This window comes from Macaca nemestrina, chromosome 15 (genome assembly GCF_043159975.1).
Source record: "Macaca nemestrina isolate mMacNem1 chromosome 15, mMacNem.hap1, whole genome shotgun sequence".
NCBI lineage: Eukaryota > Metazoa > Chordata > Mammalia > Primates > Cercopithecidae > Macaca > Macaca nemestrina.
In genome coordinates this window covers 55021286-55043446 of record NC_092139.1, presented here as the reverse complement: position 1 = coordinate 55043446, position 22161 = coordinate 55021286, and the positions used below count along the sequence as shown (strand labels likewise).

Sequence of the window (22161 nt, the reverse complement as noted above, 5' to 3'; positions counted from 1 at the left end):
CTCCAAAAACTGTAAAACCTAGAGGAAACAGATAAATTCATGTATACATATAACCTACCAAGAAGAAATAGAAAGCCTAAACAGACCAACAAAGACAAACCCACTGCCAGATGGCTTTACTGTTGAATTCTACCAAATGTGCAAAGAACAACTAAAACCAATTCTTCTGAAACTATTCCAAAAAACGAAGAGCAGGGAATTCTTCCTAATTCCTTCTATAATGCCAGCATTACCCTGATACTAAAGTGAGACAAGGGTACAACCAAAAAAGAAAACTACAGGCCAATATCCCTAATGAACATAGATGTAAAAGTCCTCAACAAAATACTAGCAAACCAAATCCAAAAGCACATCAAAAAGATAATACACTACAGTCAAGTAGGATTTATCTCAGGGATGCAAGGATGGCTCAATATATGCAAATCAATAAATGTGATACCCATCACCAATAGAGTGGAGGACAAAACCTTATGATCAATAGATGCACAAAAAATATTTGATAAATTTTAACATTCTTTCATGATAAAACAAAACTCTCAACAAATTATGTATAGAAGGAACATACCTACACAATAAAAATCATATATGACAAACCCACAGCTAACATCAGACTGAACATGGAAAAGCTGAAAACTCTTCCTGTAAGAACTGGAACAAGACAAGGATGCCCACTTTCATCGCTCTTATTCAACACAGTACTGAACGTCCTAGACAAAGCAATTAGGCAAGAGAAAGATATAAAGGGCATCCAAATTGGAAAAGAGGAAGTCAAATTGGCCCTTTGCAGAGAACATGACCTTATAGATAGAAAAACCTAAAGACTCCACCAAAAAACTCTCAGAACTAGTAAATGAATTCAGTAAAGTTGCAAGATACAAAATCAACATATAAAAATCAGTAGAGTTTCTACACACCAATAATGAATTATCTGGGAAAAAAAATCAAGAAAGCAATCCCATTTACAATTGCTACCAAAAGGCCAGGCGCGGTGGCTCAAGCCTGTAATCCCAGCACTTTGGGAGGCCAAGACAGGCGGATCATGAGGTCAGGAGATCGAGACCATCCTGGCTAACATGGTGAAACACTGTCTCTACTAAAAAATACAAAAAACTAGCTGGGCAAGGTGGCAGGTGCCTGTAGTCCCAGCTACTTAGGAGGCTGAGGCAGGAGAATGGCATAAACCCGGGAGGCAGAGCTTGCAGTGAGCTGAGATCCAGCCACTGCACTCCAGCCTGGGCGACAGAGCGAGACTCCGTCTCAAAAAGAAAAAAAAAAAAAAATTGCTACCAAAAAATACTTGGGAAGAAATTTAATCAAGGAGGTGAAAGATCTCCACAATGAAAACTACAAAATACTAATGAAAGAATTTAAAGAGGACACAAAACATGGAAAGACCTCCCATGCCCACAGACTGGAAAAAATAATATTGTTAAAATGATCATACTATCCCAAGCAATCTACAGATTCAATGCAATCTCTATCAAAATATCAATGACATTCTTCACATAAATTTTTTAATCCTAAAATATGTGTGAAACCACAAAAGACAAGTAGCCAAATCACTTCTGAGGAAAAAGTACAAAGCTAGAGGCATTACACTACCTAACTTTAAAATATACTACAAAGCTGTAGTAACCAAAACAGCATGGTATTGGTATAAAAACAGACATATAGACCAATGGGACATAAAAGAGAAACCAGAAATAAACAATCATATTTACAGCCAACCGATTTTCAACAAAGGCATCAAGAATATAAATTGAGGAAAGGACACTCTCTTCACTAAATGGTGCTGGGAAAACTGGATATCCATATGCAGAGGAATAAAACTGGACTTTCATCTCTTACCATATACAAAAATCAACCCAAAATGAATTAAAAACTTAAATGTAAGACCCAAAAGTATAAAACTACTAGAAGAACACACAGGGAAAATCCTCAGGATACTGGTCTAAGCAAAGATTTTATGGGTAAGGCTGTTATGGGGAAGCACAGGCAACAAAAAACAGAAATAGGCAAATGGTACCACCTCAAACTAAAAAGCTTCTGCACAGCAAAGGAAACAACAAAGTGAAGAGACAATCTGTAGAATGGGAGAAAACATTTGCAAACTATACATATGAAACAGGACTAATATATAAGGAACTCAATAGCAGAAAACCTAATAATCCAAATAAAAAGTTGGAAAAACAGAAAGGTAAATACCACATGTCCTCACTCATATAGGAGCTAAAAAGTTCTGCTCATAGAAGTAGAGAGAATTGTTGTTATTAGAGACTGAGAAAGGAAGGAGTAGGAAGATAATGGTTAACAGATACAAAATTACAGCTAGATAGGAGGAATAAGTCCTAGTGCTCTGCAGCAATGTAGGATGAATACGATCAACAATAATTTATAGTATATTTTCAAAAAGCTAGAAGATTTTGAATGTTCTCAACACAAAGAAATGATAATGTTTGAAGTGACAAATATGTTAATTATCCTGATTTGGTCATTGTACATTGTATTTGATCATTGCACATGTATTGAAATATCACTATCTCATAAACAGGTCCAATTATGAGGTGTTACCTAAAAAGAAAAAGAAAAAAATATATACTTTTGGGACACAGAAAAAAGGAGGAAGGAATAAAAGAAATAATAAAGCAAATATTTTCCAAAATTGCTATGATAGGTGATTTTATCTATTACTTAAACCTATTTAATCTAACCTCACATTTTTATAGATGAGAAAACTTAGATTCAAAAGGGTTAAAATCTGCCACCAAATTTTACAGTTTGGTAGAATGTGATTCAACTGAAGTTCATCTACTTCTTTTTTTTTTTTTTTTTTTTTTTTTTTTTGAGATAGAATCTCACTCTGTCACCCAGGCTGGAGTACAACCTCCATCTCCCAGATTCAACCAATTCTCCTGCCTCAGCCTCCCAAGTAGCTGGGACTACAGGCAAGTGCCATCACACCCTCGCTAATTTTTGTATTTTTAGTGGAGATGGGGTTTCACCATGTTGGCCAGGCTGGTCTCGAACTCCTGACCTTATGTGATCTGCCCACCTCAGCCTCCCCAAGTGCTGGGATCAAAAGCATGAGCCACCACGCCCAGCCTGAAGTCCATCTAATTCTAAAGCATAATTGCTTTTTACTAAACCATGATCCTGTCAAGGAAAAGTAACAAGGTCGAAAACAGAAATATGTTAGAGTGTAGGCTAAAATTTTCAGCTTGAATACTTCTATAATAGTGGTATTTCCGGATGTTATTTTCAGGGGACTTTCCCCTTACAGTTTATATATTTCTTGGTTAATTTTCTTTTTGGTTGTTTAAATGAACAATAGTATTTTTTAAGTAGAATAGTATTAAAGAAATATTAAAGTACTTAGTAAAACTGAATTTAGACTGGTAAAAACCTTTTAAATTATTAAGTGTCGGTGAGAGATGTAGGGAGAAAAATCATAACACTGCTAACTTGTAAACTAATGTGTAAACTAATAGTCTTTTTGGAGGGCACTTTGGCAACCTCTGCTGTGTAATAAATTTATCCTCTGACTGGCTGAACCAAGTGGCTCACACCTGTAATCCCAGCACTTTGGGAAGCTGAGGTGGGAGGACAGCTTGAGATCAGGAGCTCAAGACCAGCCTGGTCAACACAGCAAGATCCCCATCTCTACAAAAACTAAAAATATTAGCAGAGCATGGTGGCATGCACCTGCAGTATTGGCTACTCTGGAGGCTGAGTGAGGAGGATTCCTGTATCCCAAGGGTTCAAGGTTGCAGTGAGCTATGATTGAGCCACTGCCCTCCAGCCTGGGCAACGGAGCAAGATCCTGTCTCTAAATACACAAACTAAAAACTTATCTTCTGATCCAATTTTAGTTCTAGAAATCTATCCTGCAGACATTTCTGTATCAGTACACAAAGATCTGTATGTTCACTGCAACACTGCTTATAATAGAAAGGAAGAAAAGAACTAAAGAACAAAAGAATGAAGAGAGAAAGACAAAGAAAGAACAAACCTCAACTCCTTAATGGGGAACTGGTTAAATAATTTACCATTAAACCCTATTATGGAATATAAATAATCATTAGAAAGAATGATGAAGATCAGCTGGGCACAGTGGCTTACACTTGTAATCCCAGCACTTTGGGAGGCTAAGGTGGGAGGATCACTTGAGTCTAGGAGTTCGAGACTAGCCTGGGCAACATAGGGAGACACTGTCTCTACAACAAAAAAAAATTTCTGTATTAGCCAGGTATGGTGGTGCACACCTGTAGTCCCAGCTACTTGGGAAGCTAAGGTGGGAGGATCACTTGAACCCAGGAGGTTGAGGCTGCAGTGAGTTGAGATCACACTAATGCACTCAGAGTGAGTAGACCTGGGCAACAGAACAAGAGACACTATCTCACAAAAAAAACAAAAACTGTGAAGATGTGCACTGCTGTGAAAACATGTATTGGTACTGACAAATATATGTATAGGTACTGATGTGGAAACTGAAACAAAATACAGTTAAAGAAAGGAAATCACAGAATATATATATAACATTATATTAAAAAGGGTAAATATGTTATAGATATATAAATAAAACTAGCCATAGGATATATGTGGATGTGTATACAGATACACAGACATATATAGAAAGAAAGATCTAGAAAAACAAAAAAATACCCTAATAGTGACTGCTTCTAGAAACAGGTGTGGGACTGGGTATATACCTAAGTAACTTTCTCTTTTACTCTTGCAGAGGTTGACGCACATTTTCTGTAAAAGGCCAGTAATTAAATATTTTAGGCTTGTGGGCTATACAGTCTCTTGCAATTACTCAACTATGCTGCTGTGTAGCCAGAAAGCAGTCATAGACAAAGGAGTGCAAGTGTGTTCAATAAAACTTTATGAACACTGATATTTGAATTTCATAGGATTTTCACACATCATGAAATATTATTAGTCATCTAATTTTTTTCAACCATTAAAAAATGTAAAGACCACTCTTAACTCCTGGGCCATACAAAAACAGGTGCTGGGCCAGATTTGGCCTACAGGTCACAGTTTCCTGATCCCTACTCTAGAACAATGCTGCTCAATACAGAAGCCATGAGCAGCACACCGCTACTGAGCACTTGAATTGTGACTAGTTCAAACTGAGATGTGCAGTAAGTGTAAAATCACAAAGGCTTAGTACAAAAAAAAAACCTCCTTAATGATTTTATGTTGAGTATATAGTATGTGAAAATAATATTTTGGAAATACTGGCTTAAATAAAATTTTTATTTTTATTTTTAAAGTAGAGATGGGGGGTCTCACTATGTTGACCAGGCTGTTCTTAAACTGCTAGCCTCAAACAATCCTCCCATATCAGCCTCCCAAAGAGCTGCGGTTACAGGCATGAGCCACTGTGCCCAGCCTAAACATATTTCTATTTAATACCACCTATTTCTTTTTATTATGTTTAACACAGCTACTAGAAAATTTTAAACTATATTTGTGGCTCACATTGTATTTCTACTGGATAGCATTGCTCTATATATTTCCACATTATCTGATTTGTTTTACAACAAGCTTTTATTTATCACCTCAATAATTTTAATAATATTAGGTTAATAATAATCAATGCCAGTGTTCTACAAATATTTGTCACTATACCCGAGAAACTATATTATTCAATTTTCTAAGAAAATTATTTCAAGCCAGGCATGGTGGCTTATGCCTATAATCCCAACACTTTGGGAGGCCAAGGTGATGAATTGCTTGAGCTCAGGAGTATGACCAGCCTGGGCAACATGGCAAAACCCTGTCTCTACAAAATATACAAAAATTAGCAGGGTGTGGTGGTGCCTGCCAGTAGTTCCAGCTACTCAAAGGCTGAGGTGGGAAGACTGCTTGAGCCTGGGAGGCACAGGTTCAGTAAGCCATGATCATGCCGCTGTATTCCAGCCTGGATGACACAGCAAGACCCTGTCTCAAAGAAAAGAAAAAAGCAAAAATGAAAATTACTTCATTCCTGTAGTACCTAGAGGAAAGAAACATCTTCTATTACTGCTCCATTAACTCTACTCTAACTACTTGAAACATCCAAACCTTCAGCTGCCCTTATAAAGAAAATGTATACAAAACAAACACCCAATTAAAATAGTTATCAAAATCATCTGGCAATGTAAGAATAGTCTCATTAACAACAGCGACTCAAAAATACCACAAATCAGGCCAGGCACTGTGGCTTATGCCTGTAATCCCAGCACTCTGGGAGGCTGAGGTGGGTGGATCACTTCAGGTCAGGAGTTTAGACTGGCCTGGCCAACATGGTGAAACCCCATCTCTATTAAACATAAAAAAATTAGCAGGACGTGGTGGTGCCTGTAATCCCAGCTACCCGGGAGGCTGAGGCAGGAGAATCGCTTGAACCCAGGAGGTGGGGGTTGCAAGTGAGCCAAGATCACACCACTGCACTCCAGTCTAGACAACACAGCGAGACTCCATCTAAAAAACAAAAATAGCATAAATCATCATCTATTAACCTTATAGAGATGCAGGAAAGCAGCCATAAATAACTTTAAGATTTCTTTTTCAACCCTATTTAGAAGATTTTTACATTTGAACTGTCAATGTTGATGACACTTAAGTTCTCTTCTATTGTACCTATTAAATGAGATAAACACATAAAGCTCATGAAAGTAACCAGTATGTTAGTAAAAGATTAATAAATGTTAGTAATGTTTACAATTTTTGACTTATCTCCACCTTACAAATGGGATGTGTTCTGAAAAGTTCATTAGTAAGTCAACTGTTTAGAATTTGAAATGCATTTTCTTTTAGACATATATATATTCACATGGATATAAACATATAATTTCAAATAGTACACAAAAGTACATAAAGTAATACATATTATGTATACACATCTTAGTCCATTTGCTATATAGGAATGCCTTAGTCTGTTGCTATAAAGGAATAACTGAGGCTGGGTAATTTATAAAGAAAAGAGGTTTATTTAGCTCACAGTTCCGTAGACTGTACAAGAAGCATCTGCTTCTGGTGAGGGCTTCAGAGTGCTTCAATTTACAATAGAAGGGGAAGGAGGGCAGGCATCTTACAGCAAGAGGAAGCAAGAGAGAGAAGAGGGTGGTGCCAGATTCTTTTAAACAATCAGATCTTGCAAGAACTAAAGGAAGCACTACCAGGAGGGCACCACACCCTTCACGAACAATGCTTCCCCATGATCCAAATATCTCCCACCAGGCCCCACCTCCAACACTGGGGATCAAATTTCTACATGAAATTTGGAGGGGTCAAGCATCCAAACTACATCAATATATAATTTTAAAATACTGCTCAACGTCAGGATATGAATGCCAGGAATAAGTTTATTCTCTCTAATATCAGAGGGGCTACTTCCCCAATTTTCTAAAGCACTAAGACAATCTTAAGCATATAATAATCACTAAATTCTTAGTTAATATAATTGTATGTGTTCATTCTAGATCTTTTTGCTCTGGAGGATTTTTTTAGTATGAAAAGGAGAAAACATAGGTAGAATAATATAATATTCTCTTATATTTAGAGCGCTTTATGGAAAGGAACTAAAGTTATAGTTTGGCATCAAAGAACTGATCTAGGACTGTTACCTGCAAATTATGGCACATATTTAGCTTCAGTATCAGAACTTTCTAATAACTAGGATATCAAATGATGTTATCATTTCTATGAAGTCATTTTTTAAAAGTATGAAGCATTCCTGAATCAGAAGGCTACAAACCTGAACCTTATTTTGTTCCTAAACCTTAGAGCCCTTAATTGAGATGATTTGATGTTGAAGTCTCAAGACTTTTTAGGAATGGCCACTACAACAAGTCAATATTTAAAAATAATTCCATCTGCTATAGAACTATTAACATGTTTATATTCAGTGCTCCCTCCATGAAGCCCCCATGACAATTTTTTTTTTAGAGCTGAGTGTTAGGAAATGCCTCTTTCCTTGAGAAATGTTGAGTGTATGTGTGTGTGTATTGGGAGGGTGTTCTTCCTAAATGCAAGGAAAATATAACTGACTTTTTCAACTGACCACGAGGAAGCTTACAGCCAAATGTGAGGCTCAACTGTAGGAATTCAGTAGGCTTTATAGCCCATTTAGTTGATGTTTTTCAACTTATATCTTAACTTCCTACTCTTTTATAAGATCCTTATTTATGAGGTCTTGAGTCTTACTAAATGTTTAAAGCACACAAATATATTTATTTATAAACTGCCTCAGATTTTTTATGAATCAAAGCAGAGGAAGAATAAATGTTTACGTTTTTCTTTTTTTGCCGTACATATATCCTCTTGAGTCTCTAAGTCAAAATATCTATGTGAGAGAGATACATCTTGCTTGAACATGTGGAAATGGGACAATCCATATACAGGAAGATAAGGACAATTCGTGATTAGACTTTCTTGGGCATGAAACATGTTTGATCTTCATAAGTGTGTTTACCTATATCATTTATTACCTATAAAGTTAAATACAGTCACATGTGCATATTAAATATACAGAACATCCTCCAGTTTTCCTTTAACATTGGTACAGAAGCCCTGATTCGTTCATACAATATCCATGACCAAATAATCTCTTTCTGCCACATAAATTTTTTTTTCATGAGCAGAGCACTTAAACAATAATTGTACCTACTAAACCTGGGTTTTATGTAAAGATTATTTCAGAGGGCACTGGAAACCCCAGGTTTCTCTTCGATCCTCCAGTTCTTTAGAAAGCAATTTCTAACCCACCAGTTCTACCACCCTTTTAATCTCCATAAATTGTTGGTAAGAGCTGCATCAAGGCATTCTGCCATCAATTATTTTACAACGGTAGCTCAATCATATATGCACTATCACTGATTATCCTAAAGAAATACTGCACTTAAGAGAACCAACTCTAAATCATCATACATCTCATTCCAGCAGGTGTAGCTAAGAAATAAAAATAAAAACTATATATACCTCAATATTTATAGAAAAATAAAATTTCATATAACTTTCCATTCAGATCTTTCAGAGTATTTTGTTTATATGTTTGTAATGGTGAACATATAAAGAATGTATTGAAACAATGGCCTTGTAAATTATTCTATTATCCAAATCCTAGAACAATAACTTATGCAAAACATTTAACCTTAATATACCCTTTACAGTTGAAGATTTAGTTCTTCATTAAAAAGTGAACTTTAACATATATAAATTTGATTTAAAATTTTTTGAATGTTATTAAAAAAACTTTCACTCATTGAAGTTTGCCATTTTTTATGGTTGAGTTAGTTTTTTTAAAAATTTATATTGGATACATAGCATATGCTTTTTGTTTTTGAAGACGTAATCTACTCCAAATGTTCTATTTTCCTTCTGTTAGATAATTATACATTTTTAAAGACATACTACATGCCAATGATAAGCTGGTTTCATTTAAGCTGGTTCCAATTTTCTCAAGCAATTCTTATTTCTCTGGCTTGGTATTTTGGGCCAAATTCCAATGACTGTGGTTTGTGACATTTTTGTGTAATTTCCATGATTTCTAAAAGTAAAAACACCATTTTTGAATCACCTTTTCAGTATTACCCCTACATAATTCCCTATACAGTGACAAGATCAAATTGCCTTTTACATTTAGTACTTCACTTTTAAAAACTTTATAATAAACCCTAGATTTACCAGAGTCAGATCCCACAATTTATTTCACAAACTGGATATTCTGGGGCAATAATCAGTAATTTTCAAGTCCATCTGACACATCTCTTGTGGTTTAAGACTCTCATTTTATTAGATTTTTTTGGGTTTTGGTTTTCTTGAGGAAATCTTATAAGGCAACTTTATTAAAAGTCAGGTTTTCCTTATGGCACTCACTATCTGAATAAAGTAGCTTAATGAATTGTTTCACATTAAGCTTTTTAATGCAAATTATTAAGCAATAATTAAATTGCTTAAAATCTACCAAAATTTGCATTGATTTATGAGGTAAACATTTGCCTATTGCTTCCTTTTGAGAACAATTCTCAACCTACAATTCAGACAGATACACATAAATACAAGTATCTGTCAACTACTCCCTCAACATTAATAGTACACAGAAGAACAAAAGGGGACAAAATTAGGCAAAATTATTCTCTAATTACTATATTGTCATAGCTGTTCCTTCTAAAATGTACACAGGAAAACTTTTTATTAACAAATCCAACAACCTAATAATCAATTTACCAAAACATCAAATACTGGAGTTCTCCTTCAAGTAACTGATGGGGGCAACAAATAACCCAATTACTTAGCCCAGATGTTAAAAACTGACACCTTCCTTGATAATTACAAAGTAATTTGTAAATGTAAGATGACACACCTTTAATGAGACTTGTAGGAGAAAAAGAGTTTACATTAGTCACTAAATCTCAGATTTGAAAAATGTGACAGTATGTGAGAAGTTATAAAATAAAGTATTTTTAAAAGCTTTGTGTATTTACTCTAATTAGGTTGTGTTGGAAACATGGTAGAACACTTAGAAAAACTAACCCCTCACACGAAATAACCAACAGAAATGTAATTTTGCTTAAAATTCAAAGGACTCTTTTTTCCTATAAAAGAGTCATTTAATGACATTCCAAAACATCTAAAAAATGTTGTTCAATGGAAATACCACTATGTTCTAAAATATTTTAAACTTTCTATATGCACAAAATACACAATAAACTTGTAATTCAGAAATAAAAAATTGTATCTCAATATTGCCATTGTTTTTCCCATACATGTATTATTACTCTAAAAAATAATTTTTAACATAGAAAAATTTGAATTTGTGGCTCAAGCTCCTAAGTCTAGGGTGAGATAATTGGGACATACTGGATAATTTCCCTATTTTTACTCCCCTGTTATAGCCCAATGTTATTCTCTACTCTGACTGTAAAAACTGGTGTTACAGCTTGACCCTAGAAGGGGAGGTTTCTTGTTTTGTTTTGTTTTTTTCGTTAGGGGGATGGGAGGAGGAATCATTTCATTGGACCATATTACAATAATTTTGACAACAAAATGTCTTCATCACCTACTATTCATTCTCATACTGTACTAATGATTGTGTTAGCTTAAAATATGTTCATTGGTACCAATTATCATTGGTCAGAAAACAATTTTCAGTCTAAAATATCTGAATCTCAGGAAAAGGATCACAAGATTTTTTTGAGTAAACTTCCAGGAGTTTCTATTTTGTGAAGAAAATATGAAAGGATTACTGTGTTACATAGAAATAACAAAGCTTTATAAACACAAGTGTAAAATTACCATAAGACATTTAAAATAATTGAAATGAACACTATTGGAAAAAGGCTTATAGAGGGACTAAAAAGAAATGAGAACCAGATCTCAGAAACTGATGAATTTAGCAAAAAAAAATGTAAAATAATTCAAATAAACTTTGTGCTTCATCTCTACAGTAGTTTTATTTTCCTCTTTATAACCTCAAATTTTGCTGCAAAATACTAGTTTCCTTAAGATGTTTATTACCTTCCCAACTGCAAAGACAGTATTTTAAGGCTACTTCTACAACATAAAACTTTTATTAATCAAATTATTTCACAACTAGTTTAACTGCAAATGTAGCAAGTGTCTCAGTTCTAAAAGGCACTTACGTTTTTGGGTATCAAGCAGAAAGTTATATTTTCAGTTAGTCTTGATGAGGAAATACAAGACCCACTGGAAACCTATTCACCACCTAGAAAAACAGTATTTCCCTCTAAGTACTGGCTGGACCCCCACTTCAAAGTGGGTATGTCAGAAGTTTCTCAACTCCTCCCAAGTCCCTTTTGCTGAGCTTCTGTCTGCCAACAGCAAATCCAAACCGCAGAAGACTCTTTCTTCAGAATTTTTTTGCTAAACATTTTTGGCACTAAGGCTATCCAACACATCAGAGATTTTCAATAAATTCCACATTTTTGCTAGAAAGCCAGGGGAGTGTTTTATCTAGAAAAATCTTGTCTTTTTGTCTAGAAAAAATTTCTGTATCTGCCACAGCCTATCTTAGTCTGCTTTCAATGTTGTAATGTGTGAAACTATGAAAACCTAATCTATGAAAAAGGCAGGTACCAAATCACATAGAGCATGCTATCCTTTGTGTGTAAAATGGTAGTATGCTTCTAGATGGACAGGCTATTCCAAAAGAAACAGGTAACACCAAATACTCTGAGGAGAAGGACTGGGAGGCTTGAAGGATAGGAGAGTGAGAACCATTTCTTTTCACTGTATTCCCTTAGGTAGTATTTGCATTTTATTTTATTTTTTAATTGTATTATTTTGCTGGGTGCCAGCATTGCTTTTTAAGGAAAACAATGAGAAAACACTCCTGAGAAATAAATTTCCTGTGAAATGCAATTTAGTCAATAATATTTGAGAATATACTAAGTATAAATTTCCACACGTAATTTAGGTACACGATAATCTGATGAAATGAATACAAAGCTTCAATGGAATATCAATTGGGTTATATTGTATCTATATATAAATGTACATACACATCCTTCAGACTATATCAATTTTAAGAATCATCCACACACATCCAAATAGTGTTTCCGGCATGAAGATACGTAATTTCTAGAATAAGATACAAACAATTGACAGGGAGAAATGTCAAAAATTGTAGATTTTTCTTCCCCAGAACTGTTTACCTATAGTGATGAAATACTATTTGGCTTATCAAATTCCTAAGCAGTCAGAAAGTGACTTACTGCAGAGAAACTTCAGATGTGATAAAGTGCTTTTAATTTAAAGATGGAAGCATTCCAGATGTATATGCACTCATAACAGGACCCAATGCAGTTGAAAAACAAAGTAAGCAAAAATTGTAATACAACCACTTAATGTTAACTGGGATGTCAAAGTTCTACAAAGAAAATTACATGAGATGAAATGTATAGCCTGAAAACAGAGTAACTAACAATCATCTGGAAAAAATTAGAATTGTAAACGCCTTTCAATTTGGACAACTAATCAATATGGAGATTATGATAATGAATTTTATTTTTGAAATACATTTGAACTTGAAAAATAAAATATAATGGTCTACAAATAACTTTTATATTCACAGATGTCATAACACAATTATTTTTTACTTACCCTGTTGTCTCTGAGAAACGTTTGAAATGACTTTCTATTTTATTTAAGCTAATACATACAAGTAAACAATACAATTTAAACTAAACTGGAAACGTAAAATCCAAACTGTAGTTTTCAGAAGGATCCCAGCAAGTGTTTAAATACATACATAAATGCTTCTTTGTGTATCATTAGTTTGTTTGTTTTTTTAAGTAGGTAATTCCAGTGCAGGTGAGGATGAAGACATAGCCCAAGTGTTTCAAGTTCATAAAAGGCCTGTAAAAGTAGCATCATGTTAAAACTGTAGCAATATGAATCTTGCTAAGTCAATATTGATGTCTGTAAACAATTCTTGTAACCTTGCATTTTATTTTTACAGTATATTAAAACATTACTCTTAACATTCGTCTGTCACTTCTTTCCCATAGGTGACCTATGACTTTTTCCCCCCTAGAAAGGGCAGATTCTTTGCAAAACTATACTGAGATTAACAAAACAATAATTTAAATCATAAGAACAAAACCATGGAACACATTGCCACCAAAGGGCTAAAACCAAACAGAAAAAGGAATATGTAATACTATTCTTGCCTTCAAAACATGTACTGTCAGGTTAAACTTAAATCGTTTCCACACACCCTTTTCTGGGAAAAAAAAAAAAAAAACACCCCAAAAAACCGCGTAAAATATTGCTTAAGAAAGTACTCTCCGTGTTTTTCTTTCTCCTGCTCCAGTTTCCAGGAAAACTTACAAATTTTATCTTCATTTCCCCGTTATCATTATTATTGCTGCAAGATTGTTTTCAAAATTTAATCAATATGCTTTGCACTTCTTTTGTCTTATGCTTTGTCTTGTTCAGTATTTAGTAGAGAGTTCGTAATGTCTAAGTATTCAGATAAAACTGCAAGTCAAAGGATGACAAAGTTTTAAAAATCTGTTTATCTATGGTTTTGTATTTTTCCAAAGAAACTACAATTTTCACCTGATTTCTGCATCCATTTTCATACCGCTTGAACAGGTTATATTTTTCCAACAACAACAAAAAGGCCCATTGCGAACAACTAGAAATATTTGGAAGTTTTGATGTTTTGTCTTTTCTTTTTGATCATGATAGTGATGGGAGAATAAACTTAAGTCAGAGATATTTATTGAGAGAAAGAGAGAAAGAACACACACAAAGGGAAAGAAAGCAGTAAAAACAACTTTTCAAGTGTAAACTCAGTATGAAATATTTTAGGAAATAAAAATGTTCCCCCTCTTTCCCTTGTTCAATCTTCATCCCCACAGAGGAAAAACAGAATACTTACAAGTTAGTATCTGCGTATTTATCAGTGTATGTGTTTTCTCTCTTCTTTGGGCTTGGATACTTTGAGCTAATTTGGAAGTGCCCGTTTGGTTGCCCACAAAATGATGCTTAAGGGTCTAAAGACGCATAAATTAGGGAGCCCTACAATGGCAAAGGACGGTCATTGTACCTCCTCTCTTTATGCGCTCTTACGGTGGGACCCAAGAGTCTTTTTTTTTTTTTTTTTTTTTTTAACACTTTAGGTGATGGAGCGAATGAGGGACTGGTAACTGGAGAGGACGAAGCGAGCTCCCGCAACACCCTCCCCCCAAACTTAGCAGTATGTTCCCCACTCCGCAATTATACCAGACTTTGCATCGAAGTCGCTTTAGAAAACTGGGGTCTGGACGGGACCAGGCGAGGAGTCCTTCCTGTCTAGCCTCGACGCCAACCTCCGAGTTTCTATTTCTGGAGCTCGAGGGCTGGGGTAACGGCCGCAGATGGAGAGGCGAAGGATGGGAAAAGCAACGGGGGGTGATCTTTCCAAGAAACACCCAACTGCCGCTTTTACCTTTTTTGCCTCCATTATGGGGCGGGGGCTGGGGGGAGCGAGAGAAAAAGATGTCAATGACCATTGTTTGCTCGTTTGGGATGTTGCTCCGCCCCCCGAGTCTGTCGTAAACCTGGCGCCGGACTAAAATAAACCCCAGATCCCGCAGCCCGGGGGGCTCGCCGAGCCGCCGACTCCTCGTCACAGGCTCAGCTGCCGCAGCCGAGGTGGCGGCGACGAGCGGCCGCCGCGTCCTGCCGGCGCGCGCCCCGGGCCCCCTACCTGGTCGCCCGCCGAGCCATGTCGTTGAGCCCAAAGCACACGACGCCCTTCTCCGTGTCCGACATCCTGAGCCCCATCGAGGAGACCTACAAGAAGTTCGGCGGCGCCATGGACGGCGCGCCACCCGGCCTGGGGGCGCCCCTGGGGGCCGCGGCCGCCGCCGCCTACCGCGCGCCGCCACCCGGGCCCTCCTCGCAGGCGGCAACCGTGGCAGGCATGCAGCCCCCTCACGCCATGGCGGGTCACAACGCGGCGGCCGCGGCGGCGGCGGCGGCAGCGGCGGCGGCGGCGGCCGCCACCTACCACATGCCGCCTGGCGTCTCGCAGTTCCCGCACGGCGCCATGGGCGGCTACTGCAACGGCGGCCTGGGCAACATGGGCGAGCTGCCCGCCTACACGGACGGCATGCGGGGCGGCGCGGCCACCGGCTGGTACGGCGCCAACCCGGACCCACGCTACTCGTCAAGTGAGAGGGGCCAGGAGCGCGGGACTGCGGGCGGCTCAGGCGTTTCCCGCCACAGCCGGGGGGCGCGGGACGGGGTGCGCGCGGCTTAGGCGGTCCTGGGACCTAGCGGGCGCGCTGGGCGTTCTGGGACGCGGCCCGGGACGCGGGGGGTTTCCGCGGACTCTGGGCGCGCGGGGGGTCCTGGGACCCGACTGGTTACGCGCGCGGGGTCCTGGGACCTGTTGCGCGCGGTGCCCTGGGACCGGCCGAGGGAGCGCGGGGCGTGCTGGGGCCCGGGGCCGCGGCGCTCAGGGGGTCCTGGGATTCAGCGAGGGCCCGGCAGCGTCGCGGCCGCCGCGGCGAGAAGAGAGCGGCGGCTGGAGCGGCTCCCGGCGGGCCTGGAGCTCACCCGCCTTCCCCCTTGGGCCTCTTCCCCAGTCTCCAGGTTCATGGGGCCGTCGGCGGGCGTGAATGTGGCCGGCATGGGGTCGCTGACGGGCATCGCGGACGCCGCCAAGTCGCTGGCCCCGCTGCACGCGGCGGCGGCGGCGGCCGCTCCGCGAAGGAAGCGCCGCGTGCTCTTCTCGCAGGCGCAGGTCTACGAGCTGGAGCGGCGCTTCAAGCAGCAGAAGTACCTGTCGGCGCCCGAGCGCGAGCACCTGGCCAGCATGATCCACCTGACGCCCACGCAGGTCAAGATCTGGTTCCAGAACCACCGCTACAAAATGAAACGGCAGGCCAAGGACAAGGCGGCGCAGCAGCTGCAGCAGGAGGGTGGCCTGGGCCCGCCGCCGCCTCCGCCGCCGTCCCCGCGCCGCGTGGCTGTGCCCGTGCTGGTCAAGGACGGCAAGCCGTGCCAGAACGGTGCCAGCACGCCCACCCCTGGCCAGGCCGGTCCGCAGCCGCCGGCCCCGACGCCCGCGCCTGAGCTGGAGGAGCTGTCGCCCAGCCCACCCGCGCTGCACGGCCCGGGGGGCGGCCTGGCGGCCCTGGACCCGGCCGCCGGGGAGTACGGCGGTGGTGTCCTGGGCGCCAACCTGCTCTATGGCAGGACGTGGTGACAGCGAGGGCGCCCCGGGGCTAGGACCTGGTGCAGCCGAAGGGTCTGCAAGAAACTGCTAGAACGGATGGGGGAGGCATGCGAAAACTGACTCGCGCGTGTAAACGGCGATTCAAAACGAACCGATCTCAGAGAGGGGCAGGCTGTGAACCTCTTTGCTGGGGGCGGGAGACAGCGACAGCCCGGAAACCGAGTAGTGTAACATTATGCCACGAGGCTTTGAGGTGATTTTCTCGTCCTAGAAGTTCTTAAATGACGCGAAAAGATGGAGAAATGCACACGGCGTTCTTAACCACAGCTCTCAAAGTTGGAAACTTTGTTGGCGTTTGTAACTCTAAAAATCAACCCAGCTTTAACAATGAGTCCTTTCTGAAGTGGAATTTATCTTGGGAGATTAATTTTCGAAGGGCCCCATAAGTGCAATTTCATTAATGTTTGATTGAAAGTAAATTGAATTGTAGCTCAAGGTGGATCATACACATAGCAACATTATTGCAGAGGAATTATTGCCATTTAGGTAATAGAGCAATGGAATCAAAATAGAATACTGATTATATGGATTGATGGAGCTTTTTAAATTTAATGCTGATTTCAAAATGTTTTGATGGTTATTTGGCAAATGACTGTTTGTATGTTACCCTAAAAGAGGATTTTCCCCCCTAAGATGCAGCTCACCATAAGAAAGGAAGGTTGTATACTACTTGTATATGCAATCTGGTCTCCCAAAATCAACTGAGAAAATAAATAACCCTATCCTTCTGTAAACATGGTATTTACTCTTTTTGAGGTATTTTCTTGTCTGAATTTGAATACCTTGATAAAGTACTAGAACAAACAATTAAAATTTCTAGAATTTACATCAATTAATCTATATTCAAAGCATGACAAGAAGAAGAAAGGTGATGTATTGAATTGTAATCAAGATATAAGGAATGAGTAACTAAAATATTTATAATTTTCCCACCATATTTAGAACTTAGGAGTTGCACTGGTTTTGTTGGTGTTTTATTGTACAAATAATGTATTTACTCTTTAATATGTCGATTTATATTTCCTATGTTTCAAATGGATATTTAAATATAACTTAAAAGAAACTTAAGTTCTTTTTTCTAAAAGTCAAGTGGTCATTTCTTTTTCATTAAGTTTATACAGGACTTGATGCGTTTTTAAAATACTAGTTGTCATGATGTGACAACACAGCTCAGTTAACTCATAAATGACTGGTATTGGAGTAAAAATACTAAAAGCTGAAGAATGTGTGTTTATAAAATTAATGAAAATTAAAGAAATAACGTGGATAAAGCATGATTTGCAAATGATCAAAACAAATAGTTACCGGAGACCCCAAACCTCTTCTACATTTGAGATTTTAGAATTACAGCTTGGGGCTGAAACATTGTGTTTCACTTCATTGTTAGAACGTTTTTCTGAATGTGCAACATGAATTCATAAGAAGGTGTTTTAGAAGTTAAACTTGCACTTTTTCTAGACTCTTTTGCATAGTAATTTTTTAAAACTCTAGTTTCTTTCACAGAGGGAGAAAACCACTAAAGAAGCAAGGAAATCACCCTTTATCAAGGGGTTGTAAAAGAATTTTTAGAAAATGAGATCTAATTTTTGAGACATTTTATGTAAGAACAAATAATTTGAGCAGACAGATTTGTATGAAAATGTTACAATTAACCCACAGAAAATTCTCTCAACTTAGGGGTTTTTTGGCATATTAATGGAAATGACTTTAGAAATGTTAACTAAGCTAGCAAGACTATTATTGATGTGCCAGATTTCAGAATGTTTGTTTATATTAGTTTGATTTCCTCACAATAGTACCATAATTCTGAAATTTTACTTGTAGAAAACGTTCTAAAAGTCCACATGGTTGGCAGTGTTTTTTGTTACAGTCCAATACCTACAAAAACAGTAATAGCTTATAGTCCAAGGGCTCCGGGTAACATATTTAAAGAAAATAAGTCTTCATGGACAGTTTATTTCTGGAACAAAAAAATCCTTTAGACTGAAGGCATGCACTTTCTTTTAAAAATATGTCACATTAAGAAGAAACAACTTTTATATACAGTATTTTCTGAAAGTGTATTTTGTGTGGGCATATCTTTTTCCTTTCAGCATTCCTTTAAGCAGTAAAAAACCCCAAGCCAGAAATAATTGCTGCAAAGGGCTTAACATTCTATACCCAGAGACTTACTGAGTGTATGTGTGCATATCCTGAAATTAGGGAAAGGTTTGATTCTTGCAGCTTAAAATAGAAATGTTTTTACCATAGAATCCCACCTTCTGATTAATGCAAAACAAGAGCTGTTTTCTTCTTTCTGCAATTAGTGCTTTGCAGATCTTTTATAAAAATACAAACGGCCGGACTAGGTGAAACTCATTAACTGAAGAGGAGGATAAGTGTCTCCACAACTAAGAAGGAGGACTGGCGCAGGGTCTGAGTGAAACAAAGGCCCCTCAAAGTTTGGCAGAGGCCACAGCAAACCTGTTTCAAAAATGCTTACTCAGCAGATGTGACCTTTTCCTAAATGTTTTTGGGTTTTACAAGAATCTGACTTACCTTTTCCAATTGAGGCACGGAAACCAAAAGCCAGAATCAAAGTTGCAGACAAGAACATAGGGATTGCAGGTACTTTTCTGTAATATGTGTTGGGATGTATATTGAAGTGCTGTGTGTGCGAGAGTGTGTGCAGTTTAGAAGGACACAAGAAGGGTGTTTTGTATATGGAAGGATGGGGGTGTAACCCAGTTGTCTTCTATTTAAGTCTTTGCCTAGAGCTAAAACTTAATGGTCAGAACAAGTAGTCAGTCAGACTTCTATCAACACAGATGTTGTGTTCAAACTCCATTCGGCTAGCGACTGTTTACTTTCAATTTAAAGCAAATCAGAGACTCAGTCCTGTTCACTAAATGCAAGCATCTTCCATAGACTTGCTTTGTTAACTGCATTGAATACTGATTATTTTAAAAGACTTTTTAGAATAAATTTGTGAGCCATAATTATATAAAGACCTATCAATTGGATTTTTAGATGTGAATTTGTGCCGAAGAGAACATAATGCATTATGTGGTGGCAACACAAATTTCAGACAGAGTTCAAAGCATGGATAATACTCCCTCACTGCTTACCATAACCCTAATGTGTGGATGAAACCCTGTATGTTAATTATTTGAGTACAGTTTTTTGAAACACTATTACTTGTTATCCTGCAACCCAGTGAGAGAAAAATGATACATTTTTAAACATATAAATACCCTTTCACTACTAGTGAGATTTGGTGAACATCTGGGGAAGTTTCAAAGAAGATACCTAGACTGGGGAACTGCATTCGCATCCCATCAGGAATTTGCGCTCTCCAGTAAGTATTGAGATAACTTTGTGATTTCAATATCACTTTTGTTTTTATTATTTTTAACTTTAGAGGTAATGGAAGTTTCTGGGAGAGGTGGGTTTGGTTTTGTTTTTGCTTTAGAATGTTTACCTGCAATTGAATGAAATGCCTTTCGTTTTTTGAAATTCCATGTAACCTTCAGTAATTGTTTTAGGTGACTTCTAAAAAAAAAGTTTCACTAGGAACATTGCCTAAATTTAAGTTGTGCAAACTGTTTTGCAGTAGTGAACAGCTGTATTCCTATTTCATACACATCAATTAAAGCCTGTTCTCTTTTGGCCCTCATTCCATAAATAAGGCATGGAGAAACAAGCCACAGGAGGATTCTGCTTTACTGGGTGGAGGAGAAATCCATCGAGAATGGGCCGTTTGCTAGTTCATTCGTTCATTCCTGATGGGAAATAGCAGAGCAGTGGATCACCAGGAATAGAGTCTGGCGAGATCGCAGCTCCAGGACCCTTTCGGGGTGGGCAGAAGGCGTCAGTCAGTGGGACGGAGCCAGATCGAGGAATTGGGAGCTCTAACTTGACTCTTCAGGGAATGTCCGGATTTTAGATTTCAAAGCATAGCTAAATTCGGTTACTTTCACACTTGGAACTTAAAACAGCAGCCTCGGAAGGAAGACCATTTCTGGTATTCTACAGCTCTGCTGCTTGCATCTGTACAGGGAGTTGAGATGCAGCGGCAGGTTGAGAAGCTGCGGCGCCGCGTGAGGGGACGCGGACGAGGAAGGAGGGTGCGCCCGAGGGTGGAGGAAGGAGCTTTCCGCGCCCATCCTGTGCGTGCGGCCGGCTCGCGGGGCTCCCGGGAAGGCCAGTCGCGGCGTCTGCGGGGTGGGCTGGGCGGCTAATGAGCCGCTGGGGAGACCCAGGCGCCGGGCGCGTGCCCCACGTGCATCGAGGGCCGGCACTTCCCAACCCCGCTGGGAGAAAGTTGAGCCAAGCACCTAGGACCTGAGCCCTTAGTAGCCCGCGGTCCCGGGAGCCGCCACCATCCCGCCCCCGGCTGCGAGGTCGCCGCGCCCAGGCCCTTCATTTCGGTCCAGGCGCTCCCAGCAAGGAAGTGCTGGGACCCCGGCCTCACCCGGCCTGTTCCTGGCATCCCACGTCATCGTACGAAAATTAACCTATCGCTCATTACACCCAATTTGCCTTTGTAACGCTAAATGGCAATTTAATACCAGTTTGTAGACGGCTTTGTACATTAACATACATTACCCCATTTGATCTTTAAAGGGAAGACAACTGCTCATTACGGGCCCTTAGCCCCAGAGTAGTCAAGCTGTTTCCAGGTTCTAAGATTTTTTTTTTTGTTTAACTTTAATAGAAGACCCTGAAAAAATGTGCCGTTTAAAGAGAATATAATTGCGTACAAATAACTACTTAAAATTGGCCCAACGAATTTATTTTTACATCAGAATTTGGAGGAGATATTTACAGCTTTAAACATTAAAGCTCTAAAAAGCATTATGCTTATTGAAATGGGCAGGGCATTTTCCTGGAAGATTCAAACGCGGAGACAAGTTGGAAAGAGATGAAGACTAAGGATGGAGAGGCAGCAGCAGGGGTGAGGTCAGGAGCAGGGCCTGAAGCTGGCTCAGGGAGGGAACACCTGCCAATTCTGCAGAGGAAATCTGCTGTCATCAGTTTCTCCATCAGGCCTTTTGCTCAGATGTCTTCCAAACAGTGCTTTAAACATTCAGTCAAAAACTGAATTCTCAAGACAGCTTAAAATAAAACTAAGTCAAAACTAAAGGTATGAGAATATAAAGAGTGGAATTGTAGGTTTTGACTGTGAACTATGAACAGTAAAACATTTACTCCTTTGGAAAATGCAATGCTTTACTGAGATAGCTATCTATATTTTTAATACTTGGGAGATAAACTTATAGAGAAATTTAATAGAAGACATTATCACTTGAATGTTGAGCGAAGGCAATTATGTAAGGGTTGGATTGGTAATTCCTGATGGAGAGACTCTTTGTCTCAACAATAAAGGATCCTGCTCTGGTCACCCATCATTAGCAATGAACTCAATAGCTACAAAA

General features: G+C 39.2%; 1 protein-coding gene across 3 annotated transcripts; it reads left to right on the top strand.

Annotated features, from left to right (window-relative positions):
• The first annotated feature begins 9271 nt into the window (after positions 1–9271).
• LOC105486789 (NK2 homeobox 4) lies at positions 9272–22046 on the top strand. Of its 3 annotated transcripts, XR_011613601.1 has the most exons (5): positions 9272–15674; positions 16092–16937; positions 19051–19351; positions 19992–20081; positions 20413–22046. XR_011613601.1 is itself a non-coding variant. In XM_011749838.3 (2 exons), the coding sequence occupies exons 1-2, from the start codon at positions 15227–15229 to the stop codon at positions 16712–16714; spliced, it is 1071 nt and encodes a 356-aa protein (XP_011748140.1). In that variant the 5' UTR covers positions 9272–15226; the 3' UTR covers positions 16715–19041. The 3 variants fall into 3 exon arrangements, 1 of the variants encoding a protein (XP_011748140.1); XR_011613602.1 differs by lacking the exon at positions 19051–19351; XM_011749838.3 differs by lacking the exons at positions 19051–19351; positions 19992–20081; positions 20413–22046 and having other exon boundaries at positions 16092–19041.
• Positions 22047–22161: the final 115 nt, after the last annotated feature.

Coding starts and splice junctions, on each gene's coding strand:
- LOC105486789 (XM_011749838.3), top strand. CDS start 15,227: ATGTCGTTGAGCCCAAAGCACACGACGCCCTTCTCCGTGTCCGACATC. Junction 15,675..16,091: donor GGACCCACGCTACTCGTCAA/GTGAGAGGGGCC, acceptor CCTCTTCCCCAG/TCTCCAGGTTCATGGGGCCG.